Below are 17,500 nucleotides of genomic sequence, written 5' to 3'. Positions count from 1 at the left end.
GTTTAGAACTTTATAAAGATGGATTGTGTGATACCAGGAACTAATTTAACTTCAAGGCGAAGCTGCTTCTGCTTTGTCGACCATCGACTGATCTCCTGAAAGTCCACCAGCGCTTTTTAAAACTGAATTCTTCATCTATGGAGGGAGTAGACGGCAGATGTTTCCACAGATGCTCTTCACCAGTGGTCAGTGAGTGATGCAGCAGATGAGCGGGAGTTGACTGGCTTCAACCAGCCATGACTCAATGTCTCCAGCCCATAGTCTGGATTCTCTACGAGATCAGACAGCAGCTTCACTCCTGAATCCTGCAGCTGGTTCCCACTCAGGTCCAGTTCTCTGAGATGGGAGGGATTGGACCTCAGCGCCGAGGCCAGAGAGTCACAGCTGATCTCTGATAAACTGCAGCGCCTTAATCTAAATAAAGAAGGGAAACTTTTATAAGGTTATAAGTGAAACCAGTATTCATCTGAAAGGTTAATCAAAGGCATGATCTGTAAATATTTAATTTAGTTCCAGGTTAAAAATGATAGTAATATGTAATTACCACAATTCCAACCTCTCAGGTTTGCACTGTTCCAAAGGAGAATATATATTGTTCTGGCCCTCACTCTTCCCAGGTTCTCCCACCTCTTTCCCTCCCATCTCATCATGGAGATCCATCTCACCTGTGGCTCATCTTTAAAGGCACAACCTGTCTTAGATGACTTCCTGTCCCCCTCACCATCTCCCTCCTTGTTGGCTGGTGTCTACCAGGCACCCTCACCTAGTTTTGTCTCATTTTGGTTCCCATCTGTCGGCTTTTTCATTGTCCTTAAATCAGTTTATCATGAATAAGTGGTCCCCGTGTGGCCCCCCCTCCTGAAGGAACTGGGCACAACACACACACTCAGAAAGTGTGAGGACCCTCGGATGGAATAATGGACATTTTTGAGAATGGTGTTTACCTCAGAGTTTCCAGTCGGCAGTTTGGATCCTGGAGAAAACCACAGAGCAGCTTCACTCCTGGATCCTGCAGATGGTTCTTACTCAGGTCCAGTTGTCTGAGATGGGAGGGATTGGACCTCAGCGCCGAGGCCAGAGAGCCACAGCTGATCTCTGATAAACTGCAGCGCTCTAATCTGAAAAATGCAGGATGAGGTTATACGGTGCAGGTCTGCATGTGATCTGCGTCAGTACTAAACCTACGTTAGTTCTTAGTTGGGTCAGACCTGAATTCACGATATTCCAAGGAATTTTTTTAATGTGGTGCATCACAGCAGTGTTGAGAACAGCCTCACTTCACCATCTTAGCAGCTGGTATATAGGTAGAAACATGAAGACTGACCTGAGCCTCTCCAGTTTACAGTTTGGACTCTCCAGTCCAGAACAGAGCCGCTTCACTCCTGAATCCTGCAACGTGTTGTGGCTCAGGTCCAGAACCCTCAGATGGGAGTGGTTGGACTTCAGAGCTGAGGCCACAGAATCACAGCTGGTCTCTGATAAACTGCAGCCTCTTAGTCTAAAATAACAATTATTTTGAGAGAAGACAAATAAAAATCAACATGTACCAGAGCAAAACACAGCTTACAAGCAACAAACCTCTGGTCCTGCACCGGCTTATCTGCCGTATGTTCCTATTTTGGGTTCTTTCAGGGCGGTTGGACAAGATCTACACCGTATGTAAAGTGTGTGTGGGTCAAAATACCTTCCAAGTTTGTGAGACCACATTTCTCAATAGCACTCAACTCTTGTCAGGAGTTGGGACAAAGCGACCCACTCCTGAGAGCTTGTGGGCGATGCTGCAGCGGCCCTGCAATCCCTACACTCTCTGGTGAAACCAAATCAAAGGTTTTAGACACTGCTGGATGCTGGAAGGGTGGCTATAGTCTGGACGCAGAGTTCCCCTGACTGCACATTTCTCCAACAATGATTGGCAGCTGGTGTCACTTGTTCTCCAGATGAGAGAAGGAAAGAGAGCCCCCCCACAGTGTGTTTGATTGCCCCACTGCAAGCTCAATGCTGCCAGAAAACATTGCAGGAGCATCAATTCCCCTCAGGGCATCAACAAGGAGCTCAGGAAAAGGTGCAGCTGCCACCTACTAGAGACAAGCACACTGAGCTGAGATTCAAAGCCCTCTCCTCCCAAGAGAAGAGCTTGTTTGTTGGAGGCTCTTCTGGGCGATACCTGGTGCCACAGCTCCAGCTCAGCCCGTCTCTGGAGCTGAGGTGGAGCTGAGCAAGTTTCATGGTTCTCCACCACTTCCTCTCGCTGAGGACCTTCTCAGCTGGTGGTTTCTGCTCCACCTTCCAAGTTGAGCAGGTGATACTTCTGCATTCCTGCCACCAGTGTCTCTGCAGAAAGAGTCTTCTCTACTGTTTTATATTAGATTGTAGAAAATTAGGATTTTTGGTTGATGTCTTAGATGTTGTTGACTAAGAGCAGGTTTTTCTTTAATAACATAGAGAGATTCGATGAGAAGAGCAAATGTATTATTTTATGAGCTACTTCCACTACTATTATATTCACATACTTCCATATTGTCTTAGATTGCAGCTGCATTTATTGCATCGTTCATAGAAAGTCATATTTGTGAGGAGAAAAACTCCAATAAGGTCATTTTCTTTAATGACCATTACAACAGAAGGAGGCGATGAACAAACAGATTTATATAAAAATGTGTGAAAACTTATGGATGGAAACCTTTTTAAAATGGTTGCATTGTGTAGAATCGGTGTAGAATCAACTTGTTGACTTCTGATTTGGACTCCAATGGAAGTGAGGTGCAACAATTGTGGATGCTGAAAGCTCCAGATCTTCATGAAGGTTTCTGTGGTTGGACTGACCTGCTGCCCCTTTAAGAGGGAGGCAGGTTTGGGCTTCTGGCTGGAATGAAGCCACCTTAGATGAGAATGACTGCAGGCTTTCGGTACCAAGGTTTAACAGGGCGCTCACTTCACACTTGGGCTTTTCTCTTTTTTGGGATGGCTTTTCTCAGGAGAGAAGGGGCATGGCACACTGCAGCAGCTTTCTTTTTGGGTTTCTAGTTTTCCTTCTGATCTTTAAAAGACAGGAAGAACCATTTTTGATTGGTCTGAATGTTTGGGCGGTTTTGTGGCCAGCCTAAAATAAAACAAGACAAATCTACAACTGATACTTCCTTTCTAGTCATTGATGACCATCCTCACATGGGACAGATTTCCACAACCAATTTAATACTGCAAATCTGTCCTGTGTGGTCTTTTTTCTGAGAACTGTAACACTACGTTTATAACAAAGATCAAACATGGAAACATTTATTGTCTAACTAGTTACACCTGGGAAAGTACTGGATCATCTCTGACTGACCTGAGAGTCTCCAGCTCACAGAGAGGATCCTGGAGAAAACCACAGAGCAGCTTCACTCCTGGATCCTTCAGCTGGTTCTTACTCAGCTCCAGAACCCTCAGATGGGAGGGATTGGACCTCAGCGCCGAGGCCAGAGAGTCACAACTGATCTCTGATAACCTGCAGCCCCTCAGCCTGGAAAAGGAATAAATGGGGCAAATAAAAACACATTTCTAAATCTGAAAATGAAGAGAAAAGCAGAAAATGTAAAGAAATTTAGAAAAGACCAACAGAGGCCTCCTGACCTGAGCGTCTCCAGTCTGCAGTTTGGATGCATCATTGCAGAAGACAGTAACTTTACGTCGGCATCTGCCAGGTTTTGGTTCCAGATTAAGCTCAGCTCCCGTAGATGAGAAGGGTTTGACGTCATTGCTGAGGCCACAACTTCCCAATGACTCGTTGAAAGAAAACTACAAGACAGTCTGTTGTGTATGAAACAAAAATAGTGAGTCAAACTTTGGGATTTCTAATCAACTTATCTGAGAATCTACCTCAACACAAATGTAGCTCATTTCCTGGAAAAGCTAAATTCAACACCGTAGAGCAACAGTTTGAACGACCATCAGATCTGAAATGCAACTGAATTATTCTCAACATTTGTCTTATTTTAGAACAGCTCATAATTACTCAATATTTAAAATGATTGTAGCAAATGGTTTAAAGAAACGTGCATCTTTTTATCTGTCTATCGGCTCTTTGGATATTTTGCATTTCATCCAATTTGTACGATGGTGCGTCAAGTCTTAATTCAGCGATCCGATCGATGACATCAGAGTCTCTGGTTGCATCGATTGCCCTCAGCTTCTGTTCTATCTGCCTGTTTCCCTTCAAATCATTTCACTGCACCTTTTGTTGCTAGTGATGAAGTTGCCACCTAACGGGTGTGGAAAGGGTCCAACAACTTTGTGGGTCACATAAAGGCTCCAAACGGAACCGCCACAAAGACCTAAAACACCCATTTAAACCAACGAGGCCGGCTGTTTTTACGTTGAACAAATGAAGCAAAATAGTCACGTGTCATTAGTTAAAATGTGTTTTTCTGTCGTTCGAATACGATGTTTACAAACAAACAAACGTTATTTAATGACATGACAGTAATTTCATGATAGTAAGTTAATTTGTGGCTCCTATTATTCCTGTTGGTTTGTCTGGATTGACCTTTGAACTTATATCCAGCCAGTGTTGAACATTTCTGGATGAATTGTTGTTGTTTTTAATTTATGGACGCTGCAATGGAGATAAAGAATTGAAGGAATGACCACTGGAGGGGGTATTGCTGCCTGACATGATCCACTCGCTTGATTTAAACGCCGATGTCTGGCCCCAAAAATCTTTACTTACTCGACCTTCCTGCAGTTCCTCACAGCTGGAATCAGGCGACGTCGTCCCTCCACTGAGGTTCTGTACTGCAGCAGGTTCAGCTCATCCAGAACCTCCTCTGACATCTGCAGCAGGTAGGCCAGAGCTGAACAGTGGATCTCTGACAGTCTCCTCTCTGATATCTCCCCTGACTTCAGGAACTCCTGGATCTCCTGATGGACTGACTGATCCTTCATCTCCATCAGACAGTGGAAGATGTTGATGCTTCTGTCTGGGGAGATTCCATCACTGTTCTCCTCCTTCAGGTTGTTGAGGACCTTCTGGATGGTTTCTGGGTGGTTCTCCATCTGATCCAACAGTCCACCCAAGATCCTCTGATTGGACTCCAGAGAGAGACCATGAAGGAAGCGAACAAACAAGTCCAGGTGGCCATTTTTACTTTTGAGAGATTTCATTAGTGCTCTCCTGAGGAAGTCATCAAGAGATGTGACTGGATCGTTATTCCCGTACAACCATGTAAACCTGGAAAAGTCATTTGGTTCAGAATATTTTAGGAACTTATTTATAACCGCTGTGTCTTTCCTGGTGTAACGGTGGAACATGTAGACGGCAGCCAGAAACTCCTGAATGCTCAGATGAACAAAGCAGTAGACTGATTTCTGGAAGATCACACTCTCTCTCTTGAAGATCTCTGTACAAACTCCTGAGTACACCGACACCTCGGAGACGTCCAGTCCACATCGCTCCAGGTCTTCTGAGTAGAACATGATGTTTCCTTTCTCCAGATGTTCAAACGCCAGCCGACCCAACTTCAGAAGGAGTTCTATATCACCCTCAGTCAGTTCCTCTGGTCTCTGCTTCCTCCATACTTCTGCTTCTTCCTCTTTATCTGAACCCTCAGGAAGTGTGAGTAGAGGTCAGTCAGGGTTTGGGGCAGCTCTCCTCTCTGGTCTCTGGTCATCATGTCCTCCAGAACTATAGCAGTGATCAGCAGCAGAAAACTGGGATCAGACACATGATGTGGAGGCTCCTGGAGGCCTTGATGTGTGAGATGATTCTCTTGGACAGATCTTCACATGAACCTCCTCCTGAAGTACTCCTCCTTCTGGGAGTCAGTGAAGCCTCGTACTTCTGTGATCCTGTCAACACACGAGGGAGGAATCTGATAGGCTGCTGCAGGTCTGGAGGTGATCCAGATGAGAGCTGAGGGAAGCAGGTTCCCTGGATGAGGTTCACCAGGAGCACGCCAACTGACGATACTTGTGTGACATCAGAGATGACCTGATGCTTGTTGAAACCCAGTGAAAATCTGCTTTCATCCAGGCCATCAAAGATGAACAGAAGTTTCCAGACAGTCAGATCTTCTGCTCTGATCTTCTGTAATGTTGGATGGAAAACATGAAAGCAGAGAGAGAAGACTGTGCTGCTCATCTCTGATCAAGTTCAGCTCCCTGCATGAGAGCGGAAGCACCAGACTGATGTCTTGGTTCTCCAAACCTTCTGCCCAGTCCAGACTGAACTTCTGCACTGAGAAGGTTTTTCCAACGCCGGCGACACGTTGGTCAGAACCACTCTGATGTGTCTCTGTTGCTCAGATAAGACTTTGAAGATGTCCTGGCACTTGATTGGAGTGTCCTGGATGTTCTTCTTGGAGGTTCTCTCAAGCTGTCTCACCTCATGTTGTGTGTCCACCTCCTTACTTTGTCCCTCAGTGATGTAGAGCTCAGTGTAGATCGTGTTCAGCAGGGTTCCACTTCCTGCTTCATGAGTTCCTTCAGTCACATGTTCACATCTTCTCTTCAGACTCATCTTATGACCTTCTATCACCTCCTCTGCAGATCACCTCCTGAACATAAGTAAACCAATGATTTCCATCTATAATAAATCATCAACACAACTACAAATTCATGACATCACAAATTAAATCTCATATTGAACAGTTTTACTTTGTTTGGGCTTCATTTCAGCATCTCCAGATCTGCTTCCAGCTTGTGAACAAGAGGACTCTCCTGGTGGAGCTGCCTGGTCCCAGTTTGATAGGATGTGTGCTCCCCCTCTCACTATGAAACACATCTCTATTAGTCCTTTGATTTATAGGATGAAAGAACCTGATCAAGACTCAATATTGTTCCAGCATTTATGTCTGAATTCATCTTTCAGTTTAAACCTGATTCTTGTTTCTAATCAACAATATTCACATTAAGTCTGTAACTATATGACTGTCTGAGGTTTAAGTGTTAAACATCTCCAATAATAAACTCACAACCTGCTGCTGTTAATGTGACTAACAGCTGCCACACAAACACATCATCACGCTTTAGTTTTCTTACATTTCCTCTGAACTCTGAAGTCTATTGGTTATTATGGACCGGTCACTCTTCAGGGACACACCAGCTGGCACTGTGGACTCTGCTCTGTCCTCCTCCATCCTGAGGAAACATCAGAAATAGTGATGAGACTGTGATGAAGGTAAATAATCTGTAGAGGTTGGAGTTAAATAATCCCAATTCACTGCATTTTTATCAAACATGAACATTTCTAATACATTCTGGATAACAACTGAATCAATAAATCAATGATGTCTCTGTATCATTTTCATGTTTTCAGAGTTAAGCTGCTTTTTTTAACTGTTCCTGCAGTGAGAAAAGAACTGGCACCTTTTCCAGCCCCTCATCCTGCAGCACTGAATGTGCTCTAAAGTTCTTTCCAGAGCAAACGTCTCTGCACTTGCAGCAACATGTGTAGTCATGGATCCGTGAGGAGAACCGGATACAGGAAACGCCCCCACTTTGATCCCAAAAACCCAACTGGTGGCCAACGGTGGTCCGGCAACGACGGGGACGCTGGTCCATCGGGCCCACAACACTGGTTTTCCACAGGCCAACATGGTGAAAGGACTGTCTTCAGCTCAGCCACTAAATTATCTGGTGCTACATAAACATACTAGTCAGGACTTTTTAACTTCCCTCCTTTGTTCCCCTCTTCAATTATTTCTATGATCCAAGTCCTCAAAGATCACTGCTCTATTTAAAATAGATGAAAGAAATGACACCCACTCCTGCATTTCTTTCACAGTGGTTCCACAACATAGAACAATAAACCACTGTGAGAAAACGTGCAACATGAACCCAAAATCCTGTTGGTGTCCTGTGATCCTGTGTGGATTTAGTTATTTAGTTTATTGTCTTAAATTGGTCCGGCTGAGAGATGCTAACTTGCCCACGATTAGATGTTGTTTGACAGGTAATACCAAAATATCCAGCTGTGACCTGGACTGTTGAACAACTCTAATAACTCTAAGAGCTTTTCACCTGTCAAAAAAGTTTTAAAATGTTGTTAATACCTGTTAAGACTCTCTAACAACGTTAACAGCACAATACTCACTTTACACTCACCTTGTCGCTCTTCCTGCTTCGTCTGAACAGAATACTTTCACTTTCACTTTTACAACCTAATCAACAGCTTTATGGCGTTTATATTACTACCATTAAAGCGTTCGGGGAGGGTTTAAAGTTCTTTTAGGATCAGTAACAAAGAGCAGAAAAATAAACTAAACTTCACTTAGAAAGACTATTCAACTATAACTAAAGCCAGACTATAAGAAAGTTAAATAAGACCCATTCATTTATAATGTATAACGATGTTTTGTGCTAAAACTAAATATGAAGTCTTGTTGAATTTTCTTAAGCAAAGAATTCTTCAGCTCTATGCAGCTCTTCAATAGTCACAAAAATCTTGATTTTATCTGCAAACACAACTGTCAATTCTTTTCAATAATGCTCTTCGTTTCCACTCACCTTGTCGGTCTTCAGTCTTCCTGCTCAGTCTGAACGGAAAACTTTTACCTTTCCTTTTTCCTCTGTTAATGAACAACTTTATGGCTGTTGATTAATATTCCACTACTATAAAAGCATTCTGGAAGGGTTCAAAGTTTGTTTTGCTATTTTAATGCCATAAATATGTTTTTACATTTAAATTAAAACTGACTACCTTAGTTAATAAATAAATAAGATTTATGATGCTTGACAGATTTGAAAGACTTGTAAAAGCAGCATATTTCTGCAGCCCTGGAGTCCAGGAGGAGCAGCAGAGGTCAGAATGTGTCGGAGAGCGCGTTTAACTAGTGTCTGCAGTTCCACGCGTGTCCACCAGGTGGCGGTAAGGTAAAGCATCACATGATATTTCTCCTTTTTGGAACTTCTTCAGCTGCGTTGAGCTTTAAATCTTCACCTGTCGCTCCCTTTAAGCTCTAAACTTTGTGGTTCTGTGTGTAGTTTGTTGGTTTGAATATTTTTGATGAATTCTGATGACGATGAGTGAAACTGTCAATGACCAATAGAAAGTTCGTCCATTTTCTACTGCGTCACACATTTTCATTATTTATTGTCATTTTTGGGTCTAAACTGGGCCAGTTCTGTGAGCTGTTTTGCTTTTTCTGTGGACCAGATGTTCCAGACAGGTTCCATCATCGGACAGAGACGGAGACAGGTCACGTGACAACAGTCAGCCTTTAGTTCTTTATTACAGGAGGATCTGGTTTATATACAGACACGTATCTGCAAAATACTAAAAAGTCTATGAACCCAAAGTACTAAAAAGTCTACATCCACGCACACGCGTGTATTAAGTGTTTATACACACGTGTGCGCGTACGTGCACACTGTATTTATCTAATAACTGTTGGTTTCTAAACAACACAAAGTAGAGTCACTGAGGCACGGCTTCACCTCCTTTACACCGAGGTTTCCCTGAGCAGGTGTGATGAACTGTTGCAGGAGGAAAAGCATGGAACATGTTAATAACCGGACACAACAACACTCAGGTTTATTGTCTGACAGCCGCAGTGTGTCTGGTTGCATCTGTCTGAGGAGCATTGTGAAACCGGAGCAGTGTAAATGGGGGGGGGGGCAGTGAGTGGATGCTGCATTCATCAAACACACAATAGTCAGAAGAGAAGAAGGAAGAACAGAAGCCCGTGTTCCTCAGTGTTGGTGTGGAGACGCCTGTTTGGAGGAGCAGGAAGCAGGCTGGACTCTTCCAGCTGGCTTTAATGCCACTTCTCGTCTGAGAACCTCCCAGCAGCTTTCTCTCCACCATCTTTTTACGCTGAAGGTTTCTGATCATTTCAGGTCAGATGTTCTTGGACTGAGGTTAAACATGTTTGTTCTTGTGCTCGGAGCGAACCGACGATCCTCTAAAGTCAGGCATCCTAAAGGTGGATGTTTTCTGAGGCCTGGAGGCTTTAAAGTGGCGCTTTTACCCACTTGTCCTCGTTCTGTTGGAAACTGATCCAAAAACCTTTTCTGGAGCTTCATGTCTGCTTTTTTGAAGGAATGAAATGGTTTCATCAGCGCTGCCGGGGGCTGAGCAGGCTTCATAAATCTGAAGCTCTGAGATCCTTTAAAGATCTCCTGGAATCAGCAGATGGGGGTTTGATCCAAAACTGGAAGAATCAGTCAAGCTATCAAATCTTGACTCAGTTGCATGGAGAGCAACAAGCACCAGGACACCACCTTCTACCTGGTCATCAAACCTCTCTTCTACGTGGTCAACATCATCATCCCCTGCGTGCTCATCTCCTTCCTGGCCTCGCTGGTCTACTACCTGCCCCCAGACAGTCAGTGCAGAGTCCCAGAACGTCCTGAAGCCAGCGTCAGGCAGATGAACAGTCTGGGACCTTTTCAGAATCACAGCTACATGAACTGAGTTAACCTTCAACAAAGAATCAGACATTATAGCTGAATATCAGGCAGCACGGGACAACACAGCTAATAAAGCAGCAAACATCTGTCACACTGCTCCAGCCCATGGACTCAGTGCCCTGCTCACACCTCACCCTCTGATCACACACCCGCCCTCACCCTCTGATCACACACCCGCCCTCACCCTCTGATCACACACCTGCCCTCACCTCTGATCACACACCCGCCCTCACCCCTGATCACACACACCCCCTCACACCTCTGATCACCACCCCCCTCACCCTCTGATCACACACCCGCCCTCACCCTCTGATCACACACCCGCCCTCACCCTCTGATCACACACCTGCCCTCACCCTCTGATCACACACCTGCCCTCACCCTTGTCACACACCCGCCCTCACCCTCTGAACACACACCCGCTCTCACCCTCTGATCACACACCCGCCCTCACCCTCTATCACACCCGCTCTCACCCTCTGATCACACACCCGCCCTCACCCTCTGATCACACACCCGCCCTCAGTCATGATCACACACCTGCCCTCAGTCACTGATCACACACCCGCCCTCAGTCACTGATCACACACCCGCCTCACCCTCTGAACACACACCCGCCCTAACCTACTTCTGATCACACACCCGCCCCACCCTCTGATCACACCCCCCCCTCACTGATCACACACACACCCGCCCTCACCTCTGATCACACCCGCCCTCACCCACCTCTCGAACACACACACCGCTCTCCCACCTCTGATCACACACCACCCGCCCTCACCCTCTGATCACACACCCGCCCTCACCTCTCTCACACACCCGCCCTCACCCTCTGATCACACACCCCCGCCCTCACCCTCTCACATCACACACCACACCACCCCTCCCCACCACACACTCCCCTCTGATCACACACCCGCCTCAGTCACTGATCACACACCCGCCCTCAGTCACTGATCACACACCCGCCCACCTCTGATCACACACCCGCCCTCAGTCACTGATCACACACACACGCCCTCACCCTCTGATCACACACCCGCCCTCAGTCACTCACACACACCTGCCACCTCACCCTCTGATCACACACCGCCCTCACCCTCTGATCACACACCCGCCCTCAGTCACTGATCACACACCCGCCCTCACCCTCTGATCACACACCGCCCACCCTCTGATCACACACCCGCCCTCACCCTCTGATCACACACCGCCCTCACCCTCTGATCACACACCTGCCCTCAGTCTCTGATCACACACCTGCCCTCCTCTGATCACACACGCCCTCACCCACTGATCACACACCCGCCCTCAGTCACTGATCACACACCCGCCCTCACCCTCTGATCACACACCTGCCCTCACCCTCTGATCACACACCCGCCCTCACCTCTGATCCCACCCCCGTCTCACCCTCTGATCACACACCTGCCCTCAGTCTCTGATCACACACCCGCCCTCAGTCGCTGATCACACACCCGCCCTCACACTGTCACACACCTGCCACACACCCACCCAACCACACACCCGCTCTCAGTCACTGATCAACACCCGCCTGTGTGTGTGTGTGTGTGTGTGTGTGTGTGGTGGTGGAGGGGAGAGTATGGGGAGGGGTTAGAGGCGTATGACCACTGAAGCGTTACTCTACATTAAGGAGAAATGATCCTCTTTGTTTGTGGTGTGTGTGTGTGTTTGTGGTGTGTGTGGTGTGTGTGTGTGTGTGTGTGTTTTGGGGGCTACATGTGTGTGCTCTAAGTGTCTGTCCCTGGGGGGGGTCACGATGACCACCGCCGCCTCCTAAAGATCACACATTACATTCAGTGACGTGTGATCTGGTGTTAGTGAAGGACAGGAAGTGTGTGACCTTTGTTGTCGTCAGGTGTGAGAAAAGGGGAAATGGCAGCGTCACTGAGCACCAGATCACTGGATCACCAGATCACCAGATCACCCGATCCAGGATAAAGGAGCGCCTGCATCTCTGCAGCCGCAGAGCAAAAGCTGTGAATTTAAACGAAATCCAGCTTGTCTGGAACGCACACACACACACACACACCCTCCTCGCAGACACACACCAGCCTCACACACACACACACACACACCCTCCTCGCAGACACACACCAGCCTCACACACCACACACACACACACACCCTCCTCGCAGACACACACACACCAGCCTCACACACACACACACCCTCCTCACAGACACAACCACCGGCCCTCACACACACACACACACACACACACACCTGCCCCGACACACAGACACACACCAGCCTCATACACACACACACCTCCTCGCAGACACACACCAGCCTCATACACACACACACCCTCCTCGCAGACACACACCAGCCTCACACACACATACACCCTCCTCACAGACACCACACCGGCCTCACACACACACACACACACACACAACACCTGCCCCGACACACAGACACACACCAGCCTCATACACACACACACCCTCCTCGCAGACACACACCAGCCTCACCACACACACACACACCCCTCCTCGCAGACACACACCAGCCTCATACACACACACACCCTCCTCGCAGACACACACCAGCCTCACACACACATACACCCTCCTCACACAGACACACACACCGGCCTCACACACACACACACACACACACACACCTGCCCCGACACACAGACACACACCAGCCTCATACACACACACACCCTCCTCGCAGACACACACCAGCCTCACACACACACACACACACCCTCCTTGCAGACACACACCAGCCTCACACACACACACACACACACACCCTCCTCGCAGACACACACACCAGCCTCACACACACACACACCCTCCTCACAGACACACACACCGGCCTCACACACACACACACACACACACACACACACCTGCCCCGACACACAGACACACACCAGCCTCATACACACACACACCCTCCTCGCAGACACACACCAGCCTCATACACACACACACCCTCCTCGCAGACACACACCAGCCTCATACACACACACACCCTCCTCGCAGACACACACCAGCCTCACACACACATACACCCTCCTCACAGACACACACACCGGCCTCACACACACACACACACACACACACACCTGCCCCGACACACAGACACACACCAGCCTCATACACACACACACCCTCCTCGCAGACACACACACACCAGCCTCACACCACACACACACACCCTCCTCGCAGACACACACCAGCCTCACACACACACACACACACACACCCTCCTCGCAGACACACACACCAGCCCACACACACACACACCCTCCTCACAGACACACACACCGGCCTCACACACACACACACACACACACACACCTGCCCCGACACACAGACACACACCAGCCTCATACACACACACACCCTCCTCGCAGACACACACCAGCCTCATACACACACACACCCTCCTCGCAGACACACACCAGCCTCACACACACATACACCCTCCTCACAGACACACACACCGGCCTCACACACACACACACACACACACACACACACACCTGCCCCGACACACAGACACACACCAGCCTCATACACACACACCCCTCCTCGCAGACACACACCAGCCTCATACACACACACACACTCCTCGCAGACACACACAAGCCTCATACACACACACACCCTCCTCGCAGACACACACCAGCCTCACACACACATACACCGGCCTCACAGACACACACCAGCCTCACACACACACACACACCAGCCTCACACACACACACACACACCCTCCTCGCAGACACACACCAGCCTCACACATACACACACCCTCCTCGCAGACACACACCAGCCTCACACATACACACACCCTCCTCGCAGACACACACCAGCCTCACACACACACACACACACCCTCCTTGCAGACACAACACCAGCCTCACACACACACACACACACCCTCCTCGCAGACACACACACCAGCCTCACACACACACACCCCCTCCTCACAGACACACACACCGGCCTCACACACACACACACACACACCTGCCCCGACACACAGACACACACCAGCCTCACACACACACACACACCGGCCTCACAGACACACACCAGCCTCACACACACACACACACACACTCCTCGCAGACACACACCAGCCTCACACACACACACACCCTCCTCGCAGACACACACCAGCCTCACACATACACACACCCTCCTCGCAGACACACACCAGCCTCACACATACACACACCCTCCTCGCAGACACACACCAGCCAGGAGGTAGGTACTCAGCTCTTCCTTCACTTTTCCCTGCACCGCTTCCTCTCCTCCCCGCCTTCTCAGTCCTGATTGGCTGTTGTCCTTCAGCTTCACATCGCTCAGAACATAGAATTCGGCGTTTGTGTGTCCCGCCTCACGCTGCTAACGCGACCCAAACCGAGCTGCTTCTAACTGCTGGACACAGAGCTGCCTTTAACCTGCTGCTTGGCTGCACAGAGCCACCAAAAGGAGGTCGTAGCTCAGCTTTAAATCTGTCCCCAGGTGGACGAGTGAAGACCTGGAAGAGACGCTGGTTCATCCTGACAGACAACTGCCTGTACTACTTCGAATACACCACTGTGAGTATTTCCAGTCGATGAGATGGGAGACAGGCGGTCTGCAACACGTCTCTCATGTCCTCCTCCTGCGCAGGACAAAGAACCCAGAGGAATTATCCCGCTGGAAAATCTGAGCATCCGAGAAGTTGAAGATTCCAAGAAACCGGTAAAGTTTTCCATCCGGCTCTTTTATCTTTGATGGTTTGTTTGTTTCCGATGCCCTGAGAATGTGAGTCAGCTGCGCCCTCTATGAAACTGCAGTCATTCCTCACAGGAGCTCCTCTAGCGCCACCTGCTGGCACTAAAGGCGGCACAGAACCATCTTTACCCTCCACCCAGAGGAGGAGGAAGCGCCCCTCCCTCAGGACTCACCCGTGGTTCTGTTCCGTTCCAGAACTGCTTTGAGCTCTTCATCCCCGACCACAAAGACCAGGTGATAAAGGCCTGCAAGACGGAGGCGGACGGCCGCGTCGTCGAGGGCAACCGCCGACGGCGGAGGAGAAGGACGAGTGGATCAGCAGCATCAAGTGAGTTGTGGTCCGAGCCGGTGGGTGGTGGGTTAGGGTGAGCAGGAGCCTGACCCTCGTCCCCCCCCCCCCCCCAGAGCCGCCATCAGCAGGGATCCCTTCTACGAGATGCTGGCCTCTCGCAAGAAGAAGGTTTCGTCCCTGAAGGCGCTTTAGAGGATCCAGACTCACCTGGACCTGCTGCCCAGGATCCAGACAGATGTTCCCCATCCACGGAGGAAGGGAGGCCCTGACGGACAGCTGTGCTGCTGCTACACACACACACACACACACACACACACACACACACACACACACACACACACACACACACGTGTTCCTACCAAGCTTCTGTCCTCTGGAGCCCTCGAAGACCGTCTGGCGGAGCGACCGTTTTGATCCTTTTCATCATTTACAGACTCGTTTTATTTCCCTGCCGAGTCCTTTTCTCCTCTGTTTTCCTGGCGCGTCACATGACCACATCAGAGGCGTGAACGCCACATCTGATCTGGTCCTTTCAGTGTTTTCCAAACATTTTTTAAAAACTTTGCTTTGAGGGGTTGGTGGAAAATAAAGAAACTGCTGAATATTTGTCAGTTTTTCTTGTAATTTATTGTTTCAAATAAAGTTTTGCAACACAGTCTTGTTTTTCCCATTTGTGCCGCACTCATTACATCCTAAATGAGGCGTTAATGACGACGGTGACGATATTCAGGCGTTTAAACCGGCTCGTCCAGATGTTCCGATCACACCGTCAAATCAGATTAGGCTCAAATCAGATTAGAAGCAACAAAGTTGTTTCCTGGAACAGATTTAAATATGAACCGTTTCCTTCATCTTAGGGCTCAGGGCCAGTCTGGACTCAGTCTTTAACGTATACTATGGATTCGTTTCCACGGTAACGAGGCAGCTGATAGCTGAATAACTGAGCTGTTACCCTCCGCTCCTACCTGAGTTCACGCCTCGAGAATCAAACCCTCGTCTTTCCAGCAGCTCGGCTGAGTTTCCTGGAACCGTTTGAGCTATTTGTGGAAACAAACATTCGTGTGCGTCACCTCTTTTTTTTTTGGTTTCTTTTTAAAAGTCATCTATTGATTTAAGTGGATCCAGATCCTGGGTGGATCCAGATCCTGGGTGGATCCCCTGTAATGTGGAACCTGTGCCGATATAAAAGAAGCGGTCATGCAGTTTTTAAAAACACGCCACACCTTTAATTTACAAAGATAATGAATAAAAGTCTGTGCAGGTGCTGCAGCTGAGCAGGAAGAGCGTTGAGCTCGTTCAGAGCTCCTCACAAACCCTCAGGGGTTCCAACCCTTCAGCACATCCGCCTCAGCTGTCGGCGCCGCTGCCTCGCCGCCTTAGTGACTTTGGACCGTTGTCGTGATGTCTCTGAATGTCTGAGTCGCTTCCTGCGCCGGATCGAACAGCCGCCGGGACTTGTGAAGACTTGTGAAGACTCGTGCACGGATCATGGCGGCGACCTCCAGGGTCAGAAAGTGAGGAAACGGTTCTGAGTGAAAGGCAAAAACATATTTGTTCACTCTTTTCATCCAGCATCCACGAATCCCAAAGTTGGTCATTTCCTACATTTGGAATATTAACATGTTGAACTCTGAAGGTGCAAAAGCAGAAACTGTCGGGGCCGTTTAGGTGTCGAGCCCAACGCGGCCGCTAGGGGGCAGGAGGGGGCAGCGCTGAGCGGCACCTGCTCTTCCCTCCGGTGCTGCTGCGCACCTTCACATACTTTCAGTCCTTCCAAGTTATTTTGGGAAGCCTCAAACCTGTTTTTCCGCCACTGATAAGCAATAACAACACAAATGGGCCATAAAACCACAAACATTTATAGTGATTAGAAGCTTTAAAAGTGCTGATGCGGGTATATTTTGCATTCACGCGCAGCTCCTGCTCTCTAAAGTTTGAGTTTTAGGGAAAATAAAACTCCCCTTATTTTACCTTTTTTCTTCCAAAACCCAAAAACTTCAATCTCTAATTTGTCCGTTTGTGTTTATCAAAGTGAAAAGCGATTAGCACG

General features: G+C 48.4%; 1 protein-coding gene and 1 pseudogene across 2 annotated transcripts in view; one reads left to right on the top strand and one right to left on the bottom strand.

Moving 5' to 3' along the window:
• The window catches only part of LOC130521180 (NACHT, LRR and PYD domains-containing protein 12-like), a 6,961-nt gene extending 451 nt beyond the window's left edge, over positions 1–6,510 (bottom strand). Inside the window, exons 1-6 of one of the 2 annotated variants that reach the window (XM_057024810.1) lie at positions 4,706–6,510; positions 3,610–3,786; positions 3,326–3,499; positions 1,325–1,498; positions 945–1,118; positions 1–414 (exon numbers count right to left, since the gene is read on the bottom strand). The exon at positions 1–414 is cut by the window's left edge and continues 451 nt beyond it. In XM_057024810.1, coding sequence (XP_056880790.1) covers positions 177–414; positions 945–1,118; positions 1,325–1,498; positions 3,326–3,499; positions 3,610–3,786; positions 4,706–5,451 — 1,683 coding nt within the window. In that variant the 5' untranslated portion in view covers positions 5,452–6,510 and the 3' untranslated portion in view covers positions 1–176. The remainder of the gene's footprint in view (positions 415–944; positions 1,119–1,324; positions 1,499–3,325; positions 3,500–3,609; positions 3,787–4,705) is intronic. The other variant, XR_008949210.1, reaches the window with a different exon arrangement.
• Positions 6,511–11,989: 5,479 nt separating this feature from the next.
• LOC130521179 (cytohesin-1-like) lies at positions 11,990–16,057 on the top strand (annotated as a pseudogene).
• Positions 16,058–17,500: the final 1,443 nt, after the last annotated feature.

This window comes from Takifugu flavidus, unplaced genomic scaffold (genome assembly GCF_003711565.1).
Source record: "Takifugu flavidus isolate HTHZ2018 unplaced genomic scaffold, ASM371156v2 ctg767, whole genome shotgun sequence".
NCBI classification, from domain to species: domain Eukaryota; kingdom Metazoa; phylum Chordata; class Actinopteri; order Tetraodontiformes; family Tetraodontidae; genus Takifugu; species Takifugu flavidus.
The sequence above is the reverse complement of the archived record's forward strand: the minus strand, read 5'-3'. Positions and strand labels throughout refer to the sequence as shown.